The following is a 22,867-nucleotide window of genomic DNA, read 5'->3' on the forward strand; positions in this document are numbered from 1 at the left end:
ACAATTATTGACCAGGACAAAGAGTTTTTCCTTCCATATTGAGTAAGAATGCCATGATGCCATCAATCTTTGCGTCTTTCTCTAAAATCTCATGAGAAGTGAGGTGTGGCATAAATAAAAAGTGTAACTTAACTGAGAAGAGGGCGATGTCTGGGAAGGGGAGTAATGTTCCAAAGCTGAAGTCGAGCCACACTCAGACAAGCTTTCACAAGCTAACTTTACAAATCAGTGTAAACACAAAGGAAATCTTACACCAACAGCGTCTTTTCTTGGAAGAAAAAAATGCTGTTCCAAGAGCAGATAGACCTCCGGCTGTTGTTATTCTCTATTTCACTGAACTTTTTAAATACTCCAGCATCAGATGAAATGACCATTAAGTGCTGAAAGGTTTAATAAGATAACTACTAATAGCTCTGGTTTTCCTGCAGCTGTGATGACCCAAATAAATGGTTACATCTGATTAAAACTGGATGTTTTAAAAAATATTACTCAACAATAATGACTGGAAAAGGAGAAACTTTTGTGTGTTTTTGCTGTGAGCATCCTTTCCATAATGTTGGAAATCTATTATATTATGTTCCAAAACAAAAACGACTTCCATCATGTAACTTATGAGGTTATGAGAACTGCTCATGCTCAAACTAAAACGTTGTCCATACACAGCTCATACTGTATAATGTCCATGAAGTTGTGTAAGTCTTACTTGAGTCTCTGCAGCGACGACATCTTTGGCAACACTTTGAGAAGATTCTCAATTGCTCTGTCAGCAAATGAGCAGTGAGAGAACCTGACACAACACGAGTACATAAATGTATGTCTGTTCAACCATAGATTTTAAAAAACATACAACAAATCAGCTTACTCCAACTCCAAATGGGAGCGACATTGGACCAATCTTCTGCATACTGTGGTTATATCAGATGGTAGGAGGCTGCTGTTCTGCATTCTATAAAAAAAAACAGGAGGATAATTCTTCACTACACTGATACCAGAAGAGTTTTAAAGAAGACTGAAGTATGTCACCACTGTGTATTTATCAGCTTTCTGCACCTGAACATCTTCATCTGCTCTTTGCCATCACTAAAAAAGGAGAAAAAGAAGTTTAACTCTGAAGCAACTCATTAACAAGCAAATCAAAATAAAGAGTTAAGTTAAGTTAAGATGAGTTTTTCTACCTTTTGTGCAGAATCACCTGGTCTTTGCCTCCATTACTTAATAAACAACAGGACAACAACAGATCAATTAATTGTACATTTTTTCGTATATAAACATAAACACTTGGGTGCTGAACAGCATTTGGTAACTGCCACATTTGAAACAGCTGTTGCTGCTCTGATAAAATCCTTTAATGGCTGAAATGCAAATCAACTAGTACCTGATGTGAATTTGTGTTAGGCTGGTATGGGAGCATAAAGCACCAGCCAGCATAAAGACTCCTTCCATGCTGATGTTGTTGTTGCTGGAACTGAAAAATACAAAAACAAAGAGTCAGTAGGACAAAATATTTTGCCTAAATAAGACATTCATGTCGTAGATTGCTTTAGTGTAAACAAAGTGTCTGTTTGGAACCGGTTTGGTGAGATAACACCCGTGATGCTTTTTCCAGATGACTTTGCATATTTAACAACACAAAGCAGAGTCTGTAAAGCAGCAATGGTAAGAAATTTAGATACTAGATTCCTTATACTTGTATGTCAGTATCTTAATATTCATTTAGCTAAAGATCTCTCAGGTAGGTTTTATAACTGTTACAATATAGTCATTATAACTGGTGAACTTACTTAATTTCCTGGATTTTGCTGAAACAAGTCATCACATCCAACAACTTTTTCAGACCTTTGTCGCCCAAATGGTTAAAGGACAAGCTGAAAATAGAGAAAAAGTACTTATTTTCAGAGACCTAGAAGAATTATACAGTACAGTGAACCCTCGCTATAACGCGGTTCACCTTTCACGGTCTCGCTGCTTCACGGATTTGCATCGTGCATTGTGTTCTGCATTCTGATTGGCTAAACAGTCTCTCCGCTTCTTCTCTACCTGTGTGTCAATAACGTTGCGGTTTAATATGTACACGTACACGTTCATTACAGTTCTCAAACATAATCGATGGTGGCATGTCGGTATATATAAATCCTTTTGCCCAGAAGAAAAAAAAAGAGCAACAACAACTACCGATAACTATGTTCTTCTCTCGAAAAAACACACCTGCACCGCGGGCTTTAGAAGAAAAAAACGCTACAGAGCGGAGTCAGCAGCTGCTCAGTCAGAAGAGCAGTGAAATACACGTCAGTCGCTATTTGTCCCACTGTGCTTTGTATTTTTTTGCATAATCATTTTTCATTTTCTCCCGTTCTAATTCAATGACTCGGGTCGCCGTGGGGCGGTGCTGATCTCCGCAATTTGAAGCCTTCAGTTCGTATTGATGATGAAAATGATTATTTTACAGTAGGCTACAGTAGTTATTTGTAAAAAAAAAAAAAAAAAAACGTTTATACAGTACTTTTATTTGTTAAACAAATGCTTGGGCCTGTAAAAAGGTTTTGTTCCTTGGTTTCGATGCATTATGCAGTATTTCATTGTATAATTGTAAAAAAAAAAAAAAAGGTTTCTACTTCACGGATTTTGCCTATCACGGGTTCTTTTTGGAACGTAACCCCCGCGAAAAACGAGGGTTCACTGTACAACACGAGAGTGCTTCCAAATGCCAAACACTTGAGTAAAGTTGGACAGAAAAAAATAAAAACACTACAAATCTTATTGAAAGTCATTTAACGTGGCTGTTGCCACGGTAATAGAACACTTTTAGCATAATATAGAAAAAGCTAATCATATTTATTTCGTATGAAAACGCAGGTTTATGCACAACAAACTGTCATTCATGACATAAAGTGCATGAGTCACATGACTCATTAAAGCAGCAACAGCTACATGTATGATGCACACTGATTATACTCTGAGAAAGTATTGTTGTTTTCAGGCTGTGGTTCCTACCCCATTTGCATTTCAGTACAATAACTCTCTGACCCTGGAGTTAGAATATACCCTCAGCATAAACTGCACAACAAAGGGAAGGTCTAGACTATATTTACATTGTAAATGTGTACTTTTTACTTTGTTTCTGATTGTATTTGCATATTCATGTTTTTTGTGTATCTTACTCCAGGACAGTGAGATCCGAAGAGGTTCCCAAACTTCTCCAAACTTTCTCGAGATCAGCAGGCAGCAGATTGCAGCAGCTTAGACTGACAAGGGCAACAGCTTCGTGAGTATATGCACAATTTTAATAAGATTCAACAACCTACCAAACAAGCTTTAACAACATTCCTAGCAGAACAGGTGAAACACTTCATACAAACCATAGCTTTTTAGATATTTCACTTGCAGGCTTCTCTGTCCCTCCAGGGAACACTATAGACACCTGGAGAGGTTTTTGTAGTCTGAAACAGAGAGCAAAAATACAGTTAAAAAGCAAAAGTGACACTACTTTTATTAATTCAAATAATCCTTCTATCCATTTTCTATCCCAGCAGTCATTGCGCGAGAGGCAGGGTACACCCTGGACAGGTTGCCAGTCTATCACAGGACCACACAGAGACAAACAACAATCCACACAATTTTAGAGTCACCAATTAACCTGACATGCATGTTCTTTGGCAGTGGGAGGAAGCTGAAGTACCCGGAGAGAACCCACACATACACGGGAAGAACAAACAAACTCCACACAGAAAGGCCCCTGCCAGGATTTGAACCAGGAACCCTCTTGCTGTGCCAACCACCACACCCCCCTGCAGCCCAAATTTAAATAATGTATACTTGTAATCCAAGGATGCAATAATGTAATAATGAATTTGTTGATACAGTGTGCTTAAATGTGTCTGCAACTATAGAGGGTGTGCATGTGTGCATATGTGGTTTGCAGTGTTCCTTATGTGTATTTTTTGTACCTGACAAGCAGCTCCATCACAGAAGGACAGTCAGACAGCAGAGCAGTCAGAACCACCAAACAGTCCACTGATGAGCAGCTGTCATTCAAGCTGAGAAAAGACAGTGAACACTTACTGCTGATAAAACTCTAAATGCTTCACACAGTTGTTTAAATGTGTCTATTAATCATTAAAAATAAACCAGTGCACCAAATGTGGTTGAGATTTTTGTTCTCATATCTCATATAATTGATGTGTATCTATGTATAATTGAGTTATAGCAGAATTAGAGCCTTACATGATCTTTTCAGTGATGCTGAACTTTGGCACAAACTGAGTCAATACCCTCAAAGTTTCCTCATGCCACTGGCCTCCAGACAGACTGCATTACACACAGAGAAAGTACAACACATACACACAATTTCTGTCACAAAGTCTCATGATAGGCTGATAGTCAGACAATAGTGTGCAAAATATCAGTTGTGGTGACCTGCTTACATTACAGTTATTCAATAGTTTAAAGTCATTTTGCAGAAAGTAAACCAAGGACAGAAGTGTTCGTCCGCTTCATTTAGTACAGATTTACTCTAATCTGTGTGTTTACTGAAACTGAGGAGGTCTATTTAATGTTACTTACTCCAGGACAGAGAGGGCAGGACAGTTAGCCAGTGACTTGACAAGGTTTTTCATCTCAGACTTACTCCACTTCTGATTCAACAAGCTGGAAAAAAATGACACCATAATTATAAAAATATCCCCAACGAACTATAAAAACCTGCAGCTATACGACTCTCGGTGGGTTCACATCCATCTAAAGCTCCTTTTCTGTGTTATGGAACTGAAAAACAGCAATAAAAGTGTTTTTGGACAAAATTATGTCACATTGAAGTTGAGCTTTGATCATATGAATGCAAAATTCAATCATCGGATTACTTTATTCAACCCAGGTTGTTTGTGTTAAATATTGTCATGTTAGCACAGGAATTATGGCCAAAGGTGTGTTTGAAATTTAAGCAGACTTTCGTATAAAGTACATTTTGCTAGTATTATCAGTGTTGCAACACAGTTTAACACCCTTTCACATATGAATAAAGTACTCTGTCTGTCTTAAGTCACAGGTTAATTTTTAGTTCAGATTAGGTGATTCCCAAAACTCAAGGTAACTGTTATTTTGCTTACATCCATTTAACATAAAAGAAGGAGCAAAGTTCCTTAAGGAAACTGGCAAAGGAGCAAAGTTTTATACAGCAATCAACATGTGATAAGAAACTTAGTGTGTATTATCTTACCTGATCGTTGACGCTTGCTTAGTTTTAAGGCTGCAGATGGGAAAACAAAAATGTCAGCATCTTATGCTCATTGGATCTTTTTATTTGCTTTTTCCAACCACAAAACTCACCTTTTTATATCTGATTTTTGAGAGAAAGTTACTGTCATTTCTTTCATCCCACTGCGAAAGGCAAAGGCAGAAATATCCGTTACATCATAAGTGTTTGGACTAGATTTCATTTTTACAAATGATTTTGACAGACTGTAATCTGTAACTGATAAGATATTTGTGGCTGAACTGCTGCGGTGCTTTAAACGAGCTTGTATGATGTACTGTTACCGGCACTGTGCATATGTGTGTGTATGTGTGAGTGAGTGTAGTCGTACTCTGCATGAACATGTTGGATGTGAAAACAGGAAGACATTTTCTTAACGAGACAGTCCAGTGCTCTCAGTGAAGTGTTGTTTCGTCCCAGTCTGGACAAACACAAGAACGTCAGCATATGCAAATCTTCCAGAAGCAGCAGAATTGTGCTACTGTACTGAAATAAAAGTCCATGAGAAGTATGAACATACGTTACGGAGGCCAGGCTTTGTAGTTTGGGAAAAAATTCAGCTATGTGCATGATTCCTTCATCCTGCAAATTGTTGTCACTAAGACTGCAACACACACCAAACAACAAACATTAGCCGTGTTAACTTTTAGTCGAGCACACACCTGTCACAGTTTTATAAATGGGTGAAAGACAGAAAACATACTTGATTTCAGTGATGTGGGGAGAGTTCTGTAGGCCAGACACCAAACTCACTGCTCCTGAAGCCGTCAGACTGGCACCACAAAACCTTGTAAAGAAAAAGATTGACTCATTCAACTCAAGATTAGTTCTACATTTCTCTCAGCGCGAAAACAAAGTCTGAAACTTACTCTAGCTTTTTCAGAATTTTGAATTCAGGCAAAATAGATGACAGCTTTTCTGCAAACTTGTCACCATACTTGCGGCTGCGAAAACTGAAAAAAAACAAAACAGATGGATACAGAACGTATCAATATAACTGTTGAGAAAACTGTCAATAAATACAACATATTTGTTAAATGCACAAAAAAAGATGTAAAAGAACCTGAGAATTAGTTTCTTGTTAAGGTCAACCTACGATGTTGCCTGTTTCAGACGCTTGTTAAAGAAATCTTGATATATTTTCTGATTAACAAAACTCAAACAAATAAAATATATATATCCATGGAATATTTACTTATGTTGCTGTGCTTATATGGTAAATAAATAAATAAATAAGCAATTAATGGGATTGTCCCATAAACAGAGCTCAAGGCTTCTTGTCAGTTTGACAATGTGCTTTCCTTGTCTCTGGTTGGCATAGCAAATGCAAACAAAGTAAGCATGGACACTGACACTGAAACCAACAGCACGGACAGCTGCTAACAAGATCTGCAGCTTGCCTCGACTGGATCGTTCTCCTCATTATCTTTGATTTACGTCATGTTAAGCCTTGCCAAAATAGCGCCCAGCACACTTGAATAACTTTGCATGCTGCTATAGGAGTTTACTGAGCCTTATGTGGTACAGAACGATAAAGCAGAGGTTAGAGCTGCCAACTAACAACAAGAAGTTTCAGGGTTCAGACGTTCCTATAAAAAGTTTGTTCCGTGTGCTTCGTCCCACATTCAGAAGACAAGAATTGCAGGTTGACTGTTTGTCTCTTTGTTTTGTTTCAGTTCTAGATTTGCAACCTGTCAACATCTCTCACCCTCTAAAGGAGGAAGTGCATTGAACTCATAGATAGTAAGTCTAATGTGACTACTTATTCTCTCACTACCACTACCATTTTCTGCTCACTGAAAATTAGTTTTTCACACTATTCTGACAATATTCAGTAAGTGTTGGTGCAAACGCTTCAGTTTGTTTTACTGAGCACTTTGAGTACTTTGGTGCCTTTGCTTCTAAGTTCTTGTATCTGACCAGTAACATTTAGTTTATCTTGCCAAATGAAAGTCAAGTAAAAGTTTTATCTCAAGGAGTTGTGTAATCTGTCCAGAACACATGTGCACACACACAACACCAAGAACGCCTTTTAAGTAACATGGAAATGTGCACAATGTGTGGGAGCACATTGGACTTTAAGCTGGTCAAATAAAATTTAATTATAAGGAGTCCGGACTCTGACAGGTGGAGTGGAGTCATCCGAGCCGGTCATCTAAGGAATGTCAAAGGCAACGCAGCAGCTCTTTCCGGAGCCACATTCACTTTCACGGTGCATTGGACTCTCAATAAATGTCAAAAGGCTAAACGTGGGTTTTCAGATTCTTCACAACTTAACACCGTGCAACAATGTCAGCTTAAAGCTGCACCGATGCTGCTCCACTTCTCTGGCTACACAGTAATTCAAAGTCAGGAGTAAAGTCAGGCAATGCAGTGGAACTGTTGAAATATAGTTAATAAAACCATTTTAAGTGGCAAATTCTACATACAGATTTTTATTTTGAGAAAAAAAACCCAATATCTATTGATTCAAATATGAATACTGTTGTATGTGTCAGTTGTCTTTGTTCACCCACCTGAGGTAGTGAATGTACTGACACCTGGACAGGACATCTAAACACTCCAGCTCCATTGAGCATGCTCCAAAGTCCAAACCAATGCCATTATCCCCTACTGAGTTTATTACAAATGCCAGAGCATCAATATCATTGGGTGATAGCCCGAAGTTTCGCAGCTCCAGAGTGGGTCTCACACTCACAACCTGCTTCGCCAACTGCTGGTCCTGGCTTTCCTGGACATAGTGGCAGAGTTGCAGGATCTGTGAAAACGTAACAAGGAAAGTTCAGTAGAAAAGAGACAGAAAAAAATCTGTTTGTTGTATATCAGGCTTTATTTTGATGTTCTACCTTTGGTCCAGTCAGAGTGTTACTCTGACACAACGGTTTCAGTAATTTAAGAACGAGGGCTTGTCGTTTCTGGACCCAACTTTGAACTCCTTTTAAACCAGAAGCTCTGGCTATTTCAACCAGAGCTTGAGTGCAGAGTGGGGACGCCAGACCACACACATACAGGTACAGAGAGTCAGTGAACACTGTCTTCTGGTCTGATTTGGTTGTCCAGCGAGTTTTCAGACTGAATCTGAGAGAGCAAAGAGGAAGTGGGAGAGACAAAAACAACATTACATTTAGCTTGTGATGAAGGCACAATCCTTTTGTTAATGACTCTCTTGACAGCAGCTTCTAGGTACTCCGGTCAGAAGGAAACACTCACATGGTCTTACAACAGGTGCACTGTTCTGTTTTACTTTCCAGCTACATGATATGATTAATGGAATGCTTTGACACTATATTAATACACTGTTAATGACACAAGCAGAAAAACAAACCGGTGGTTTTAGAAAGTCCAGATGTATTTGAAGAAATAAATGTTTTTTTTTTATTTGGCTATGCACTGTTTGCAAATTATGAATAAATAATAAAAGGATTAAATAAGACCTTTTACATCAGTATTCATTATAGGTTGACTTTTGGCCAGCACACAAAGCAAGAAATATATATTTGGGCAACAAGACACTCAGAGAGTAAATATGTTCAAATGAAGGGTTAAACTCGACAAATATTGGGTTTCATATGGGGCTAAAATAGGATTGGTGCAGCAGTTTGTAGCAGTTGCAGGCTGACAGTAATGCCACGACTTCAAATATCATCATATTCCACGTCCACGAACATAAACGATGGCACAGGCCAAGCACTTACTTTTTCACCATGAAAATGCGAAAAAAAAAAAACAGAAAAAAATCAAGGCCTGGGATTTAACTGCAGGAGCTTTGGGAGTAGAAGGTGAGTAATATCATGCAGTTTAAACGCGGCGTGGTGTGAAGCTGTGTGGACGGAGAACAACCACATCCCTATAGAGGTGCATGTGGTGGAAAAGCAGTGTTATAGTTACTGAGGGATACTGATACTGATACTGAGGGACAGAGCAAAGCCCTGAGAGGGTACGACTTGATTTCAGAAGGCAGAGCAGCTGCAACCTCTGGTCCAGCAAACACCTTTAAACATCATTTGGTCCCCGAATAAAACCATTTTATGTTTTAAAAAAAGAAAGACTGGGTTTTGAATTGTTAATAGCCAAAAGTGAGTCTTTGTAAGCTGTGCTTGGAATAGTTTTCCTGTCATCTGAACACCTAGTTGACTAATGAAGCAGCAGCAATCTTAACGTGATACCATTTAAAAAAATAAAAGACAGGTAGGTAAAACAGCTTTTAACACACATCTATGTGCATGCGTCTCATGAGTTCCTGGGAATGCCCCGTCTCACTTGAACGATCTGTCGTGCCATGCCTCATTTTATGTCTCCCCAGGTCAACAGATACCCGAGCCAGCACAACTGTGATTGGATGCTATACTTTGTGCCTACATCAGTGTATTTCTGATCTCCTTTTAAGGTCGTCAGAAACATGGTTGTCTGCTCAACTTACACTGCTCATGTTGCTTACACGGCCACATTTATACCTGGTGTCATTTGCTGATGAGACTGAGGAGTCTATTTTGAGTTGAAGCTTAAAGATTGGTTGACTGTTAACCGTATTTTTTTGTGCAAATGAGATTTTCTTTTCTTCATCCTTACATGGTAGTTCTATAATTTGGCAGCAGTTCTCATGCTGTATCAAATTTGGCAGTAACCTAAATGGACAAGAGTTAGATGTTTGGTATTTTGGGACCAAGCACAGACTGTACCATGCAAAGCAGGAGGAGAGGTGTGAAAAGGTCAAGTTTCATTCAACCATCGCAGTATAAGGAAAGGCTTTGGTACTTAAGACACTGTATATATTCGGGTCACATGCTGTAAAGTAAAAATAAATTAATCTCCAGTAAACTGATAAATTATTATATAAACACAATAATAATCATTTTATGTAAAGCACTTTGAATTGTTTTGTACATGAAATGTGTTATACAAGTAAATTTGACTTTGACTTTGACAATATTAACATAAAACTTTGAAGATTGCGTAATAAGGAGTAATGAAAGGAGCAAACTCTGATCCAATGTGTGTGCCTCAGAATTATGATCTGATTAGGTTACATGAAAAAGAAGTCCGCTTGAAAATCTAACCATGCTCTTTACAAGTTGCATTTCCCTTCTTTTGATCAGTTTTTTTACCTTTTCTTGAGCTGTGCGTCACTAACATCATTACTTGTCATGATTCTTAGTGCTGCCAAAAACTCCTGCACAGTGAGATGAATGAAGCAGAAGGCATCGACAAGCACCCCATCGTGACGTCTGAGCTCCGCCTGACAGGAAGACGAGGTTTTACACGGAATTAGCTATGTCACAATCAGGCCAACCGTACTCAGCAGATGTTATAAACACCGTAAAATGACTAAAAGTGATATATCATATTGTGAGTATGAAAGTATTTGCAGTAGTTTTTCATTGATTCCTTCATTGCATGAGAATGTTAAAAAAGACAGCAGGAAACATCAAGCCAGTCAGTAACTATGAACAATTACATTGTTAATATCTCATGTTGCTAACATAGCTAAAAATAACAGCACCTGCAACCAAACTTTATTATAGGTTTACTGTATAGCTTTAGTTTTTAGCATAACTTCACCACTTAGGCATGAAAATGAATGTGCAACATTTCTTTCCATTTAATTATTCAATTTATTGTTCATTTGCAGGATCAAGGCCAACTACTTTCTATCAACTAAGAAATTACGAAACTTTCTGTCCTCCTTTATCTCTAACTAGATGTAGCAACATTTATTTCCTCTCTGCTGTATTCACTATCTAATCACAACTGTTTTAGAAAAGTAACTATTCATTCAAACATTCTGCTTGTCAGGATCTGGGTATTTGGACTTGGTTATTGGTGTTGTTTTTGTTCAGTGTTCTTGGTGTTTTCTGTGTTGGCCCAGTCTTTGTTTCACCTTGGTTCTGTTTCTCGGTATTCAGTTGTGTTTTGTTGCTCCTTGTGTGTTCTTTGTGTTAGATTCATTTTCAAAGTTAGCGTGCTCTCCCTGTGTTCTGCCATCTCTCTCTCTCCTCAGTCTGTCTCCTGCCTTCTGCTCTCTTCACTCTCACCTGCAACCTGTTACTAATCAGTTTCCTGCTCCAGTAATCACCTCCCCAGTATATATGTCTTTCTAGTTCCACCACTCCTCGCCGGATCCTCGTCTGAGTTCCTCGTCTTATTCGTCTCACTCCTGTCCTATGCCCCTGGTCCATGGTTTTCCTCGTCTGTCCTGTCCCACAAGTATTCAGTCTGGTTTTGTTATTTTATTAGTTTTATGTTCAGTGTAGTTTTTCAGTGTTCCAGACTTGCTGCGCCTTTTGTTTATATTGAAAAATAAATCCTTTAACTTCATTTCTAGCTCTTGTTCGTGTCTGCTCCTGGGTCCTCCCTTACCGAACCATGACACTGCTCATGTTCTGCATAAAGAAATCAACCAAATTTTACTGTGTGCAATTTGGTTTTATCTATTACTATATTTAACAACGAAAAAACTTTTAACATTTTTCTTTATTCTTTATCACATTTTCAGTGATATGTTTCTATACATTTTACAGTGAAGGTTTTAATGAATGAAAATCCACTTTGGATTTCAACACAAGGGCCATTTGTCAGAACACTTTTTATATGACTGACCTGCTTTGCAAGACAGACAAAAACATGAGTGCTTTTATCATTTCTTTGAACTTATTTAGTGAATTTGGTAACTTTGAAGACTGGGATGCAGCAGAAGAAAACGAGAGAAGAGAATATGAAAAGAAAAAGGAGAAGCGATACAAGGAGGTGACACCAGAGGAATTGAACAAATTAGAGGATGACAAGGACGAGATAAACACAAAGAAAACCATGACATTGGCAGTTAAAACACGAAGAGTCTTCCTGGCTGACAAAGACATGGACATCAACTTTGAAAGATACACTGCCCCTACTCTCAATGACATTTTGCTACTATTTTATGCGACTGTCCGGTAGGGAGACATTAAATAGTCCGCTCAGCTATGACTTGTAACCAAAAAAAAAAAAAAACCTCACGATTTTAACTCTAAAACACAGTAAAGTATTAATGATTGATTGAATATTTCTTTCTTTCATAAGTGACCATGGTATAAGCGGGATAATGCGCTCCGAGGGCTTCGCGTCGGACGGTTCATGCCTCTGCATCGTCCATTCATTTCTGATAATGGACACTTTGTCGGGCATTATCCCTTATATACATTCAAACATCCTTAGTATAAAATAAATCACCAGCACATCTGCAGATATATAGAGAACAATGACATATGTGTGACTGACCTGTGAGAGGATCCCTGTCTGAATTGATAACTTTAAAACATGCTTTGGAATGTCTTCTTCAACAAAGAGGATCTTGTTTTCCTCTAAGCCCCCCCATGCCAGCCGACTCAGCTCACACAGCTCAGATCGATGCTGGCTCAGTGTGGTGAGTGCACCCACAGTGCTGCCCATAGAGACACACAACAAATATGTTAACGTTTGCTGTCATGGAACCAAAGATGTGTGAAGCTGCGAAGCAACAACCATTGGTTATGACACTGAAATGTATTCTTATGTACGATGTGCTGTGCATGAGTTGCTGAGTATTCTTTACCTCTGAGGAAACGCTGTGGTCTTTGGCCTATCATTTCTTCTTTCTTGCTCAGGGTAACGCCTGAGGAATGCAGCCACAACTGCGAGGTAGACCTGGGTCAGGGTGGTGGGGACTTGGACTGATGTAGAAGATGACTTTGCTCGGCCATTTGTACCATCACTTCTTATGTCTCTGCTTCCTTCAGCATCTCTACTTTGCTCTCCTTTTCGTGGATGACTCTCCCCTCTGCTGCCATCTCCCCCTCTTTCTTCGTTTTTTTCTGGAGTGTTTTTCATTGGCTTACTTCCTGTTTCCTCTAGCATCTGCGTGTGTCCTTCATTTCTGCATTCCAACAGTAAATTCTCCAGACAGATGCAGCAGATGTTGCAGAGGGCAGGGAGAGAAGACATGGCAAGGAGGTATCGATTGGAAAGAAGGAGATCTGCTGCCTGCGCTCCAAGACGACCGTCTGTCGAGTGAAAAATTTAAAAAAGTGTAAAATTTAAGGTAGACTTGGACGTTTACACTTACAAAGTCCGCTTCTACAGTAACAACATGAAAACTTAAACTGAGCAACTATGTTTGAAAAAGAGTCAAATCGAGCAGAATACCATTTTTACCGTTTTCACCAAAGAAGTTGCCCACATACTCCTTGATCTCATGGTGGTCCCATCCCAGCAGGTTCCCCACTTTGTCTGAAAAGCCATCCAAATCTATAACATCACGTACACGACAGGTGACCAGTATGGTACTTCCTGGAAGAAGCTGACGACTCAACAACCCTGAGATGAGGTCCGCCACAGGTAGAGGTTTTTCGAAGTCCAGTGGTTCACTCTGCACTTCTCGTCTGTTGAGTTTCCTGTGAAACTCATCATAGCCATCCAGCACCCAACAGCTCTGCTCTGGATTGGAAAGGAGGTAGTCCATAATACCTTCCTGTTTAAACACAAAAATAATGTGAAATACTGCTATTATTTACCCCAAAATCTGCTCAACTACTTTTCTTCCTTGCCTTCGAGAATTAAACTACTATTAGCTTAATGAACGCAGACCCATATGACCTTTCAATCAAACTGAAAAGGGTTTCAACATTGATTTTAGTGCCGAGTTATCCTGCAGTAGCTGTTGCTCTAAATGCTTTCAGGTGTTTAAAACTTTACTATCTATTACATATTTGTAAATGCACTATTTCAGTAAAAGTACCAACTTACCTTTGCATATTCGTCCCCGTTTGGAGGGAGGTAGTGCTGAAACATCAGCTCAGACAGGGAGAGAGGGCAGGACAACAAGCTGAGCTGACGAAACTCTAGCAGGACAAACAAGTAGGAAGAAGGGATAGGACCCTGGATAATAACAGAGACACAAGGATATGAAAAAATCTGTTTACAAGTATTAGAGAGCACCAAATATGTAGAAAATAAATGTGAACTGTTCAATGTGCGAAACCTGGTTAGTAACTTGGGTCTGAAGTTGATTAAAAACTAAAGTATGATATTCAGGTGAGCAATCTTTATGTTTATTAAACATCCAATTACTGATCCCCAATGTTTGTGCCCTTGCTGTTATTCCGAAACAACAAAAATGCTTTTTTGTGTTTGAATCCTCCCTGATATTCTACAACTACACATCACTCTCTATCAAGCTCTTTCAAAAACATAAAAACACAGCTACTGTAAAACTACATTGTGGACAGTAACATTCAGTTTTACTTTCATTTTTTTATCCTTCATCTTAAAAAAGCACTGCAGGTGTTATGTTGTAATGTGTGTGGCATTATTCAGCAACACCCTGAGGTTAAATCTTAGCAGCTAAACACAAACATCATTTCAAATGCAGATTAATCTTTTATAATACTGGTGAAATAAATGACTACTAAGACTTACGAGTCCATTTGCCCACTGCTGTCCTAAACAAGACATTAGCAGCGTTTTTCCTGATCCAGCCTCTCCAACAAGAACTGTCACTTTTCCTGCACAACCCTGTAGGAAGGTCTCCAAAGTCAGTCTGGACTCCAAATAGCCATAATCACCATCAGGCTCTGAGTTTGGTGAAAAAATGGTTCTTATTGTAAAACAGCAGACAGTTTTATCGTGTACACATTTTAACATGTACATTTCAATTCCATATTCAGCTTTTCAATTCGTTTAATTCAAATGAATGAAGTGGAATAGCAGGTTTTTTCACAAATTCAGCAAATTTCCTGTTGTACAATAAAATGAAGAGGAAGTACCCTGACCTGGTGTTCTACTCCCTCTGTCAGCTGAGCTAGGGGTCTGATCAGGCCTGTCTCTGCCCCTGCTTGCAGATCTTATGTTGACCCACACTTTCTCCAGCTGAACCTCTTTCACCAGCCGCTCTGTCAGTCTTCTCCACCGCCTCAGCAATAAACTCACCACCTCAGTAATATACTGCTCCCAGTGATCTGCGGGTATAAAAAGTTATAGAAATACACTATTAATAGAGTGCATGCCCCATGAGCAGCTTCACAGATGCACTCTCTTATATTTAATGAAGGTTGGATATGCTACTTTTTAACTCATTAATTGGAGTTCATATTATTTTTACCCAACATTTAGAAAACTCTGAGCACAAGAAATTTTGTTTGAAAGGTTTAAATAAAATAAAAAAAACATTTATGTAATCTAGGGCACACCTCCAAAAAAACAAAGCCAGTCAAATTCTGAGCTATTCAAGTCAGCTTGTTTGGAATCACACACATCTAAACCTGATAACTTAGCTGGCCATCTTAATGTCGTACTGAATCAAATAAACATTGATGACATGCTTGGTTAACCCCGACTTCAACACCATAAAAGTGAACTGTTAATAGTGAGAAAATTTAGTTGTGGTTTGTGGTTTCATATTGATGTTGGCAGCAAACATCAAGTCCTAATACTGGTATGTTAGTATATAAACTGTAATAATTTCCAGGCATCAGGGACAGCATAGCATAAAATGGGCTCCAAAAGTTAAACCCAATTTGACATGAACATCTATGTAATGTAATGTAACGGTGAAGCAGCTTTTAGCTGTTACGCTGCACACAACTGGAACAAACTACCAACAGAACTGAAATCAGCCCCAACTGTGAGCACTTTTACATCCAGGTTAAAAACATTTCTCTTTCGGTGTGCTTATGGTTGAGTTTATATCTTTCTTTTTCCCCTCTTCTTTGATTGCTTTTAACTGTGTTTTTAATTTTTATTCTATATTTTTTTTTTCTTTAAATTGCTGCTTTTTGCTGTTCTTTTAAATGCCTTGTCTTTATGTAAAGCACATTGAGTTGCCTGTGGTATGAAATTCGCTATATAAATAAAGATGCCTTGCCTTGCCTTGCCTTGCCTAATGTGTTATGAAAACTGGATGCAATATTTTCAGACAAAGTCCTTCCAGTGATAGTTGTACAACTACTACTTACTCGAAAATGTTTCTTTACGGTATAATTCATTCTTTCAGAAGGATAAGTATTAGGTAGTTATAGCCATTTGTCAGCTTGGTTTGCGCAAGTGACTGTAGCTAAAATGTCACATGGTTAAAAGGTTGCGTGTATGCTCCACCTATCCGTGGGCGTTTGATGAGCTGCTCGTCTGAAGGTGGTGTTGATGACTTCAGATCCATCGCAGGGCGAGTAGTATCGTCGCACCCTTCTACAGTAAAGATGAACATGTGAAAAACAAGCTTTGCATTATGAACATGGAAAATATCAAGACAAGAGGTGCACCACAAGAATCATCTTCAATTTTCTCTTTTCTAGTTTTCAAATTATCTTTGTATTGAAAAAGAATTTAAGCATGGAAAATTATGGGGATTTCCAGAATGAAAAGAAACAGAAAGAGACTCATAATTATTTCCTGCATGTGTGCCAATATGTTCAGAACATCTACTACTTTCAATTTCACTTGTTTGTCCGTGTGATTATATCTGCTATGAGGCCTTTACGATAAAACTAAACAACAAAGATGAAACTAACGTGAAATAAATAAACACAGCTCATATAAAAAATATCCTAAAGCAGTTGTATTCGTCAGAATAGTGACTATTTCACAAAATGGACCACAAAATGGAGACTATGGGGATTAAGTTAGAATTAGATTCATGAGGAAAAAGTAGATAAGAGAGGGACATTTTCAACCTGTCCCTCTCCCAAGCAGCTGTGCCAGCATGTTTCAAAGCCACCTCCATTGTTCCAATGCCAAAACACTCCAGACCGACATGCTTGAACGACTACCGCCCTGTAGCACTCATATCCATCATTATGAAGTGCTTCGAGCGACTGGTCCTGGCTCACCTGAATTGTCTCCCACCAACCCTGGACCCATACCAGTTTGCCCACCGCAGCAACAGGAGCACAGAGGATGCAGTTTCCATTGCGCTACACTCTGTGCTCACACACCTGGACAATAATAACACATATGCACGGATGCTGTTTGTTGATTTCAGCTCAGCATTCAACACTGTCATACCCTCTAAGTTAAACTGCAAACTTAGAGACCTGGGTTACAGCACCTCCCTCCGTCACTGGATAAAGGACTTTTTGACCAACAGACCCCAGTTTGTTAGGTCAGGACACACCTGCTCCACCACCACCACACTCAACACAGGCGTACCACAGGGCTGTGTTCTGAGCCCATTCCTCTACTCCCTGTTCACCTATGACTGCAGACCTGTACATGGGTCTAACGCCATCATCAAGTTTGCAGATGATACAACGGTGATCGGCCTCATCAGCAACAACGATGAGACAGCCTACAGGGAGGAGGTACAGCATCTGGCCGCCTGGTGTTCAAAAAATAACCTGCACCTCAACACCAGCAAAACAAAAGAACTCATTGTGGACTTCAGGACAAAAAGAGGGAGCAAACACAACCCCATTCACATAAATGGGATGGCTGTTGAACGTGTCTCCAGCTTTAAGTTCCTGGGGACCCACATCTCGGAGGACCTCTCCTGGACCACTAACACCTCCAGTCTTGTAAAAAAGGCTTACCAGCGCCCCTTTTTCCTGAGGACACTGAGGCGACACCACCTGTGTTCAGATGTCCTCAGAAACTTTTACAGCTGTGTGATAGAGAGCATCCTGACCAACTGTGTTACTGTGGGGTATGGTAACTGCTCCGTCACAGACAGGAAGTGGTGAAAACCGCCCAACACATCACCAGGTCCCCGCTCCCTGCTATTGAGGACATCCAGAGGAAATGCTGCCTGCGTCGGGCTCGCAGCATCCTCAAGGACTCCTCCCACCCTGCGCACAGACTGTTTGTCCCCCTGCCCTCTGGTAGGCGCCTTCGAAGCCTCCGGAGCAAAACCAGCGGAATGAAGAACAGCTTCTTCCCCAGAGCTGTCTGCCTTTTGAACTCTGCTCCCAAATCTCTCAATATAGATGTATATAGATATATACATTACCACTGCACTTTAAACCGTATATTTATTTGTATTTCATTGCACTATCTGTAATTACTAATCTGTAAAAATGAACTATATTATTGTTTTCACTTGCACATTACTTGATTTATTTATTGCTGCTATTTGCACTTCTGGTGAGATGCCAAAAACTACTTTTCGTTATGCTATACTTGTATATGTGTAATAACAATCAAGTTGAATCTCATCTCAGGCTATGAAATATTTGGGCATTTCCCCAGATCAGGAACTGACTGAAGAAAATATTCAACATAACTTTCTTGTTCTTTTGGCAATTAAGGACAATTCCCATATTTGCCTTTCATTGTAAAAACCTTGTAAATCGTGAAAAAAAGTGAAACCAGGCTCAAATAAAAAGAGGTATCTTAACATATTTTCAAAATCGTATCTATATTTTATACAGTTGTACAGAATCTGTACTACCTGTGAGAGACTCTGAGGATGGATTCTGTACAGCACGCGCAGCGTCAACTACACAAACAGAAATTTATGCTGTTAATAATCAAGTCAAGCACAATCACAGTGAGAGTCATTATTAATATGAACATTATCATTTTTACAATCAATAGTGTGCAAATGGCACTGTCTTTGTAGCCTGGGCGAAAGCCGACTGTTGACTCTGTCAAACAGTCTGGGAAAACCCAAGAGGAATCCGTTTCCATGGAGGGCGGGACCTTACCCAGAAACTTAAATTCATTGGAGTAACGGAGTTCCCTTAACCAATCATAATGTTTAGAAATGACGTTGGTTATGCGCCGAGGTTCATGCTTACTCTCGCGAGGCGAATCACGCTTCCCACATCCGCTTTCATTATACCGGTACCATTTGATAAATCAAACTTTTCCCAAAGCCAGTTGGAAGGAGAGCTACGACATCCTTGCCACTAACATTCCTCATTCCTCTTGCTCTCGTTTTAATTGTGTAATGATCTCCAGAGTTGAGACAACTTCATGGGTAGCTTCTAGCGTTCTTCCGTCGCCATGTTTATTTCCGCTGCGGTTGAACTACAATTATATGGACTACAATGGACTCCGCGCGTGAGTTCTGCGTCACCACTCGCAACTGTTTGCTGATTGGCAAAACACTGAGCGAACCGAGGTAGGGGGATTTGGCCAGACTATGTGCGGAGCCAAAATCTTTGGGCGGAAGTACGTAGGATGGCGTCGCCAGGCTACTGTCTTTGTGGCTTTAAGTGGCAAATACCATGCAACTTAGGACTACTAAGAGAACAGAACATCAGTTAGACCTAAATTTGCTTAGAAAGAGCTAAACGAACACAAAAAAAAGTTTGAGGTGTTCATCCAGTCTCCATATTCCTCAGATACCAATTTGATGGGATCTGAAGGCATCCATGGAAAGGAGGCCCAATCATCAAACACTCCAGCCCTCAACCCATTGGGCCCAAAGGATATATTGCTAACATAGCAACCGGTAGCAGGCAACCTCAGATATTTTTTTGTCCATGCAAAAACTGGTTTGAGTTCTTTTGGGGAAGACACACACAGTATTAGGGGGGTGGTCATAATATCATGGCATATATTGCCATTTTATGCCCTTTAAAGTGCAAAGATTTCATATTTTTTCAATCTTTTGCAGTTTTTTTCTGTTTTGCTAAACCCTGAGATATGTGTATAAAGTTATTGTGAATTGTTTGCTGTAACATAAAAAAAGAACAGACATTGTGTTGAAACCTTCCAGTCGAAGATCAGCATTACTTGTCAACATTCATAGCATCATTTCGTACTCACTGCCGGCATATCCAGTCACTGATAAGAGCCTCAACTCCAGACGCATGGGGAGGTCACAAAGGGCCCAAACAGTCTGAAGGAAGTTGCGGCAATCTGTAGCATTTGCGTTCTTGTAGTACTCTAACATGGCTTCAATATGGTCTGTTCCTGATGCTGCTGTAGAGCTGCTGGAGGCTTGCTGATTGTGCCACCCAATTTCCCTGTACAGATTCATTCTGACTGAGGGCGACTGACTCCGAAGGATGTGGGACAGTTCTAGGGATTCCTGAGCCAAGACGTTGTTCACATTTCCATCATCAGGGTCAACCTCCTCATCCATGGTCAGACTCCATCAGCTGACACACAAAAACAAACATATAAATAAAAGTCTTGAATCACAATGAAGAAAATGATTTCACAAATAAAGAACCTTTTTAAATTTGGCTACCTATCTTAATAAACGATTGTAATGACCACTAATGTTTATTCATTTATTTTTATTGGAACTAAAATAAAATAAAAAACAAAGTCAGAGATCATTGAGAGGGACACTTTGCAAAGTGGAGTTAGGCAGAATAAAGTGAACCAAAGAAGCAGGAAGCAGCCATGCCCCTGAATCCTTCACTGAGCATCTGGCAAATGGCAGATGCATCTTTTGTCATAATTTATGAAACACGTGCATCGACTGACTTCCTTGCAACTTTAACAAAATATCAGCTTATAAGTTTATATTTTTCTTGTTGAAGAGTTTCAGTAATTACACAGGGTACATGTATTTGTTATTTGGTTATGAAGACTCGACAAGTGAAAAATGAATGCGTGCATCAACGTGCGTTCAACCTATATTTAGTCGTTGTGCGTCAGAGCAGCGTTTAATTCCTGTTTATGTACATTCACACTTACATGTCTTACTTTAGTTCTTCTAAAAGATATGCAGACATTGAGCTTTTAATCTCTTCGGGCTGACTGCGCGCTTGTCACCTGCTCTCCGACACCGTGTCCTAAAATAACTTATAGCCGAGGTCGTTTAAGGTAACGATCATCCGCGTCACTTGTAAGCAGCTCAGTAAAACGCATTTTTAAGCAGCCCAGGCTACAGCTGCTATTCCTTTATATGTGCAAAGAATCGACAGACGTAAAATAAGGACTCACCAACAACTGTTGTCGCAGACTGCATCGCACTGCAGCCAGAGTCTTCTTTATTATTTGAAAACGAAACCTTGCGAAGAGGGACATTGTTTTAGTTTCGTTTTTAGGCAGTAGCCGATCCGGTGCCACTGCTGCAGGGGCACAATGAGGAGAAGTTTGGTTGATTTCGATGGCTTGCTATGACTGATTATTAGCCACGCTGGTTATACGTTTCCAAGAGAAATAGAATAGAGACATGTCGTACCAGCTAATTATGATCATTGTTAAAGACCGATTGAAAAGTGTTGTGCCACGCTGCCAGCCAGTGCCACGACTCACCAGAAAATGTAGTTTTACAGAACCTGCTTTTTGACTCAAATCGGACTTCATTTAATGTGAAGTAATGCATTTATTCATAAAAATCATTTAACTTACAACAACTTTATCAACCATTGAAAACTGGTGGACTTCAAGCATGACTCAAAGATATACAAACCTGGATAACTGAATTATCTGCTTATAAATTCAGAAAAAACTGAAGATGTTTTCTTTAGTACTGATATGGATAAAACTGTTTAGTTATATAATTACTCTAGATTGGAATTTCCTTGGCTTCTAGTACAACAGTGAGGAACCTTGGAGTTAATTCGGAACAGGCTCTGTTCTTCAACACACATATAAAACAGGTTTATAGGACTGCCCTCTGTCACCTTCATAATATTGTCAAAAAATCTGAAACATCCTGTCTCAGAGTGATGAAAAAAACTGCTCCATGCATTTGTTACTTCAAGACTGGACTACTGTAAATCTTTATTATTGGGCTGTCCCACAGATTCTCTGAAAAGCCTCCAACTGATCCAAAATGCTGCAGCCAGAGTTCTGACGAGATCTAACAGGAGATATTATATATCACCAGTTGTTGTTTTTTGTTTTAAACATATCTTTATTGCTTTTTCAAATTATACACAAAAAGCTTTGTACAGAAGCATGAAAGCCCCTCAGATTACACAGAACATGGTGAACACGCAAACAAACAACCATACAACAGCAAAAACCCACACAGTGAAAGAAAGGAAAGACCAAAACAAAATAAACAGGAAAACTTGAAAAAATCTATTCAAAACAGATTAATATTAAGTACAGACAAGGACCAAAACAAAAAGAAACCATACAACAACATTAAAAGGTCAAATTTGTTAATCAGTTAAAGGGATAAGCAGATATCCCGGTATTACAGTGTTATTATGATGTTTAGTTGATTTCATAACTGAAGTGTGGCTCCCTCTGGGAATGTCAGACCAGATAAGTCCATAGAGGTGCTTCTGTAGAGTCTGTGCACTCTCCATACCAATATAATCTAAAAATGGATTCCAAGTTTTATAAACTTAAGGACAAACCTCTGTTTGTCCTTAAGCCAGTAGGTCATTGCTTCCCAGGGAATAAGTTCCCTTATACTCTGCAACCACTATGAAAGCTTAGGAGGTTTGTCAGAGACCCACTGAAGTAGGAAACACTGTCTAGCACCAAACAGAAGAACATCAAGCAGTCTCAGCATACAAGAATTTAGGTTCAGTGCAGAATGTAAACCAAGAATACAAGACAGTGGGGTTGGGTCCAGGTCTTTACAGACCTTTCTCCAGAAATCTTTAATAAAGGGGCAGTCAAAGATGCAAGGATAGTACGATCCCTCTGAGATCTTGCATTTATTACAGTATTTGGAAAGTGTGGGGTTAAATTTGTTCCTTAGCACTGGTGTAATCTGGAGTCTGTGGGTAATTTTTCATTGAAATTCCTTAA

General features: G+C 39.4%; 1 protein-coding gene across 4 annotated transcripts in view; it reads right to left on the reverse strand.

Moving 5' to 3' along the window:
• nlrc5 (NLR family, CARD domain containing 5) overlaps positions 1 to 21,167 on the reverse strand; it is a 32,613-nt gene extending 11,446 nt beyond the window's left edge. For 2 of the 4 annotated variants that reach the window (XM_075470691.1, XM_075470690.1), the window contains exons 1-30: positions 21,095 to 21,167; positions 19,964 to 20,298; positions 18,639 to 18,686; positions 16,352 to 16,441; positions 15,031 to 15,216; positions 14,678 to 14,832; positions 14,006 to 14,137; positions 13,415 to 13,730; positions 12,816 to 13,263; positions 12,503 to 12,665; positions 10,354 to 10,484; positions 8,095 to 8,326; positions 7,765 to 8,006; positions 6,118 to 6,201; positions 5,952 to 6,035; positions 5,769 to 5,852; positions 5,580 to 5,669; positions 5,323 to 5,373; positions 5,213 to 5,242; positions 4,561 to 4,644; positions 4,222 to 4,305; positions 3,945 to 4,034; positions 3,357 to 3,437; positions 3,159 to 3,242; positions 1,782 to 1,865; positions 1,376 to 1,465; positions 1,176 to 1,211; positions 1,051 to 1,080; positions 863 to 946; positions 704 to 787 (exon numbers count right to left, since the gene is read on the reverse strand). In XM_075470691.1, the coding sequence (XP_075326806.1) occupies positions 704 to 787; positions 863 to 946; positions 1,051 to 1,080; positions 1,176 to 1,211; positions 1,376 to 1,465; positions 1,782 to 1,865; positions 3,159 to 3,242; positions 3,357 to 3,437; positions 3,945 to 4,034; positions 4,222 to 4,305; positions 4,561 to 4,644; positions 5,213 to 5,242; positions 5,323 to 5,373; positions 5,580 to 5,669; positions 5,769 to 5,852; positions 5,952 to 6,035; positions 6,118 to 6,201; positions 7,765 to 8,006; positions 8,095 to 8,326; positions 10,354 to 10,484; positions 12,503 to 12,665; positions 12,816 to 13,263; positions 13,415 to 13,730; positions 14,006 to 14,137; positions 14,678 to 14,832; positions 15,031 to 15,216; positions 16,352 to 16,441; positions 18,639 to 18,686; positions 19,964 to 20,282 (3,716 nt within the window). In that variant the 5' untranslated portion in view covers positions 20,283 to 20,298; positions 21,095 to 21,167. The remainder of the gene's footprint in view (positions 1 to 703; positions 788 to 862; positions 947 to 1,050; positions 1,081 to 1,175; positions 1,212 to 1,375; positions 1,466 to 1,781; positions 1,866 to 3,158; positions 3,243 to 3,356; positions 3,438 to 3,944; positions 4,035 to 4,221; positions 4,306 to 4,560; positions 4,645 to 5,212; positions 5,243 to 5,322; positions 5,374 to 5,579; positions 5,670 to 5,768; positions 5,853 to 5,951; positions 6,036 to 6,117; positions 6,202 to 7,764; positions 8,007 to 8,094; positions 8,327 to 10,353; positions 10,485 to 12,502; positions 12,666 to 12,815; positions 13,264 to 13,414; positions 13,731 to 14,005; positions 14,138 to 14,677; positions 14,833 to 15,030; positions 15,217 to 16,351; positions 16,442 to 18,638; positions 18,687 to 19,963; positions 20,299 to 21,094) is intronic. The other 2 variants (XM_075470692.1, XM_075470693.1) reach the window with 2 other exon arrangements.
• Between the last annotated feature and the right edge of the window lie 1,700 nt (positions 21,168 to 22,867).

The sequence above is a fragment of the Odontesthes bonariensis genome, chromosome 7, assembly GCF_027942865.1.
Source record: "Odontesthes bonariensis isolate fOdoBon6 chromosome 7, fOdoBon6.hap1, whole genome shotgun sequence".
In the NCBI taxonomy this organism is placed as follows: Eukaryota; Metazoa; Chordata; class Actinopteri; order Atheriniformes; family Atherinopsidae; genus Odontesthes; species Odontesthes bonariensis.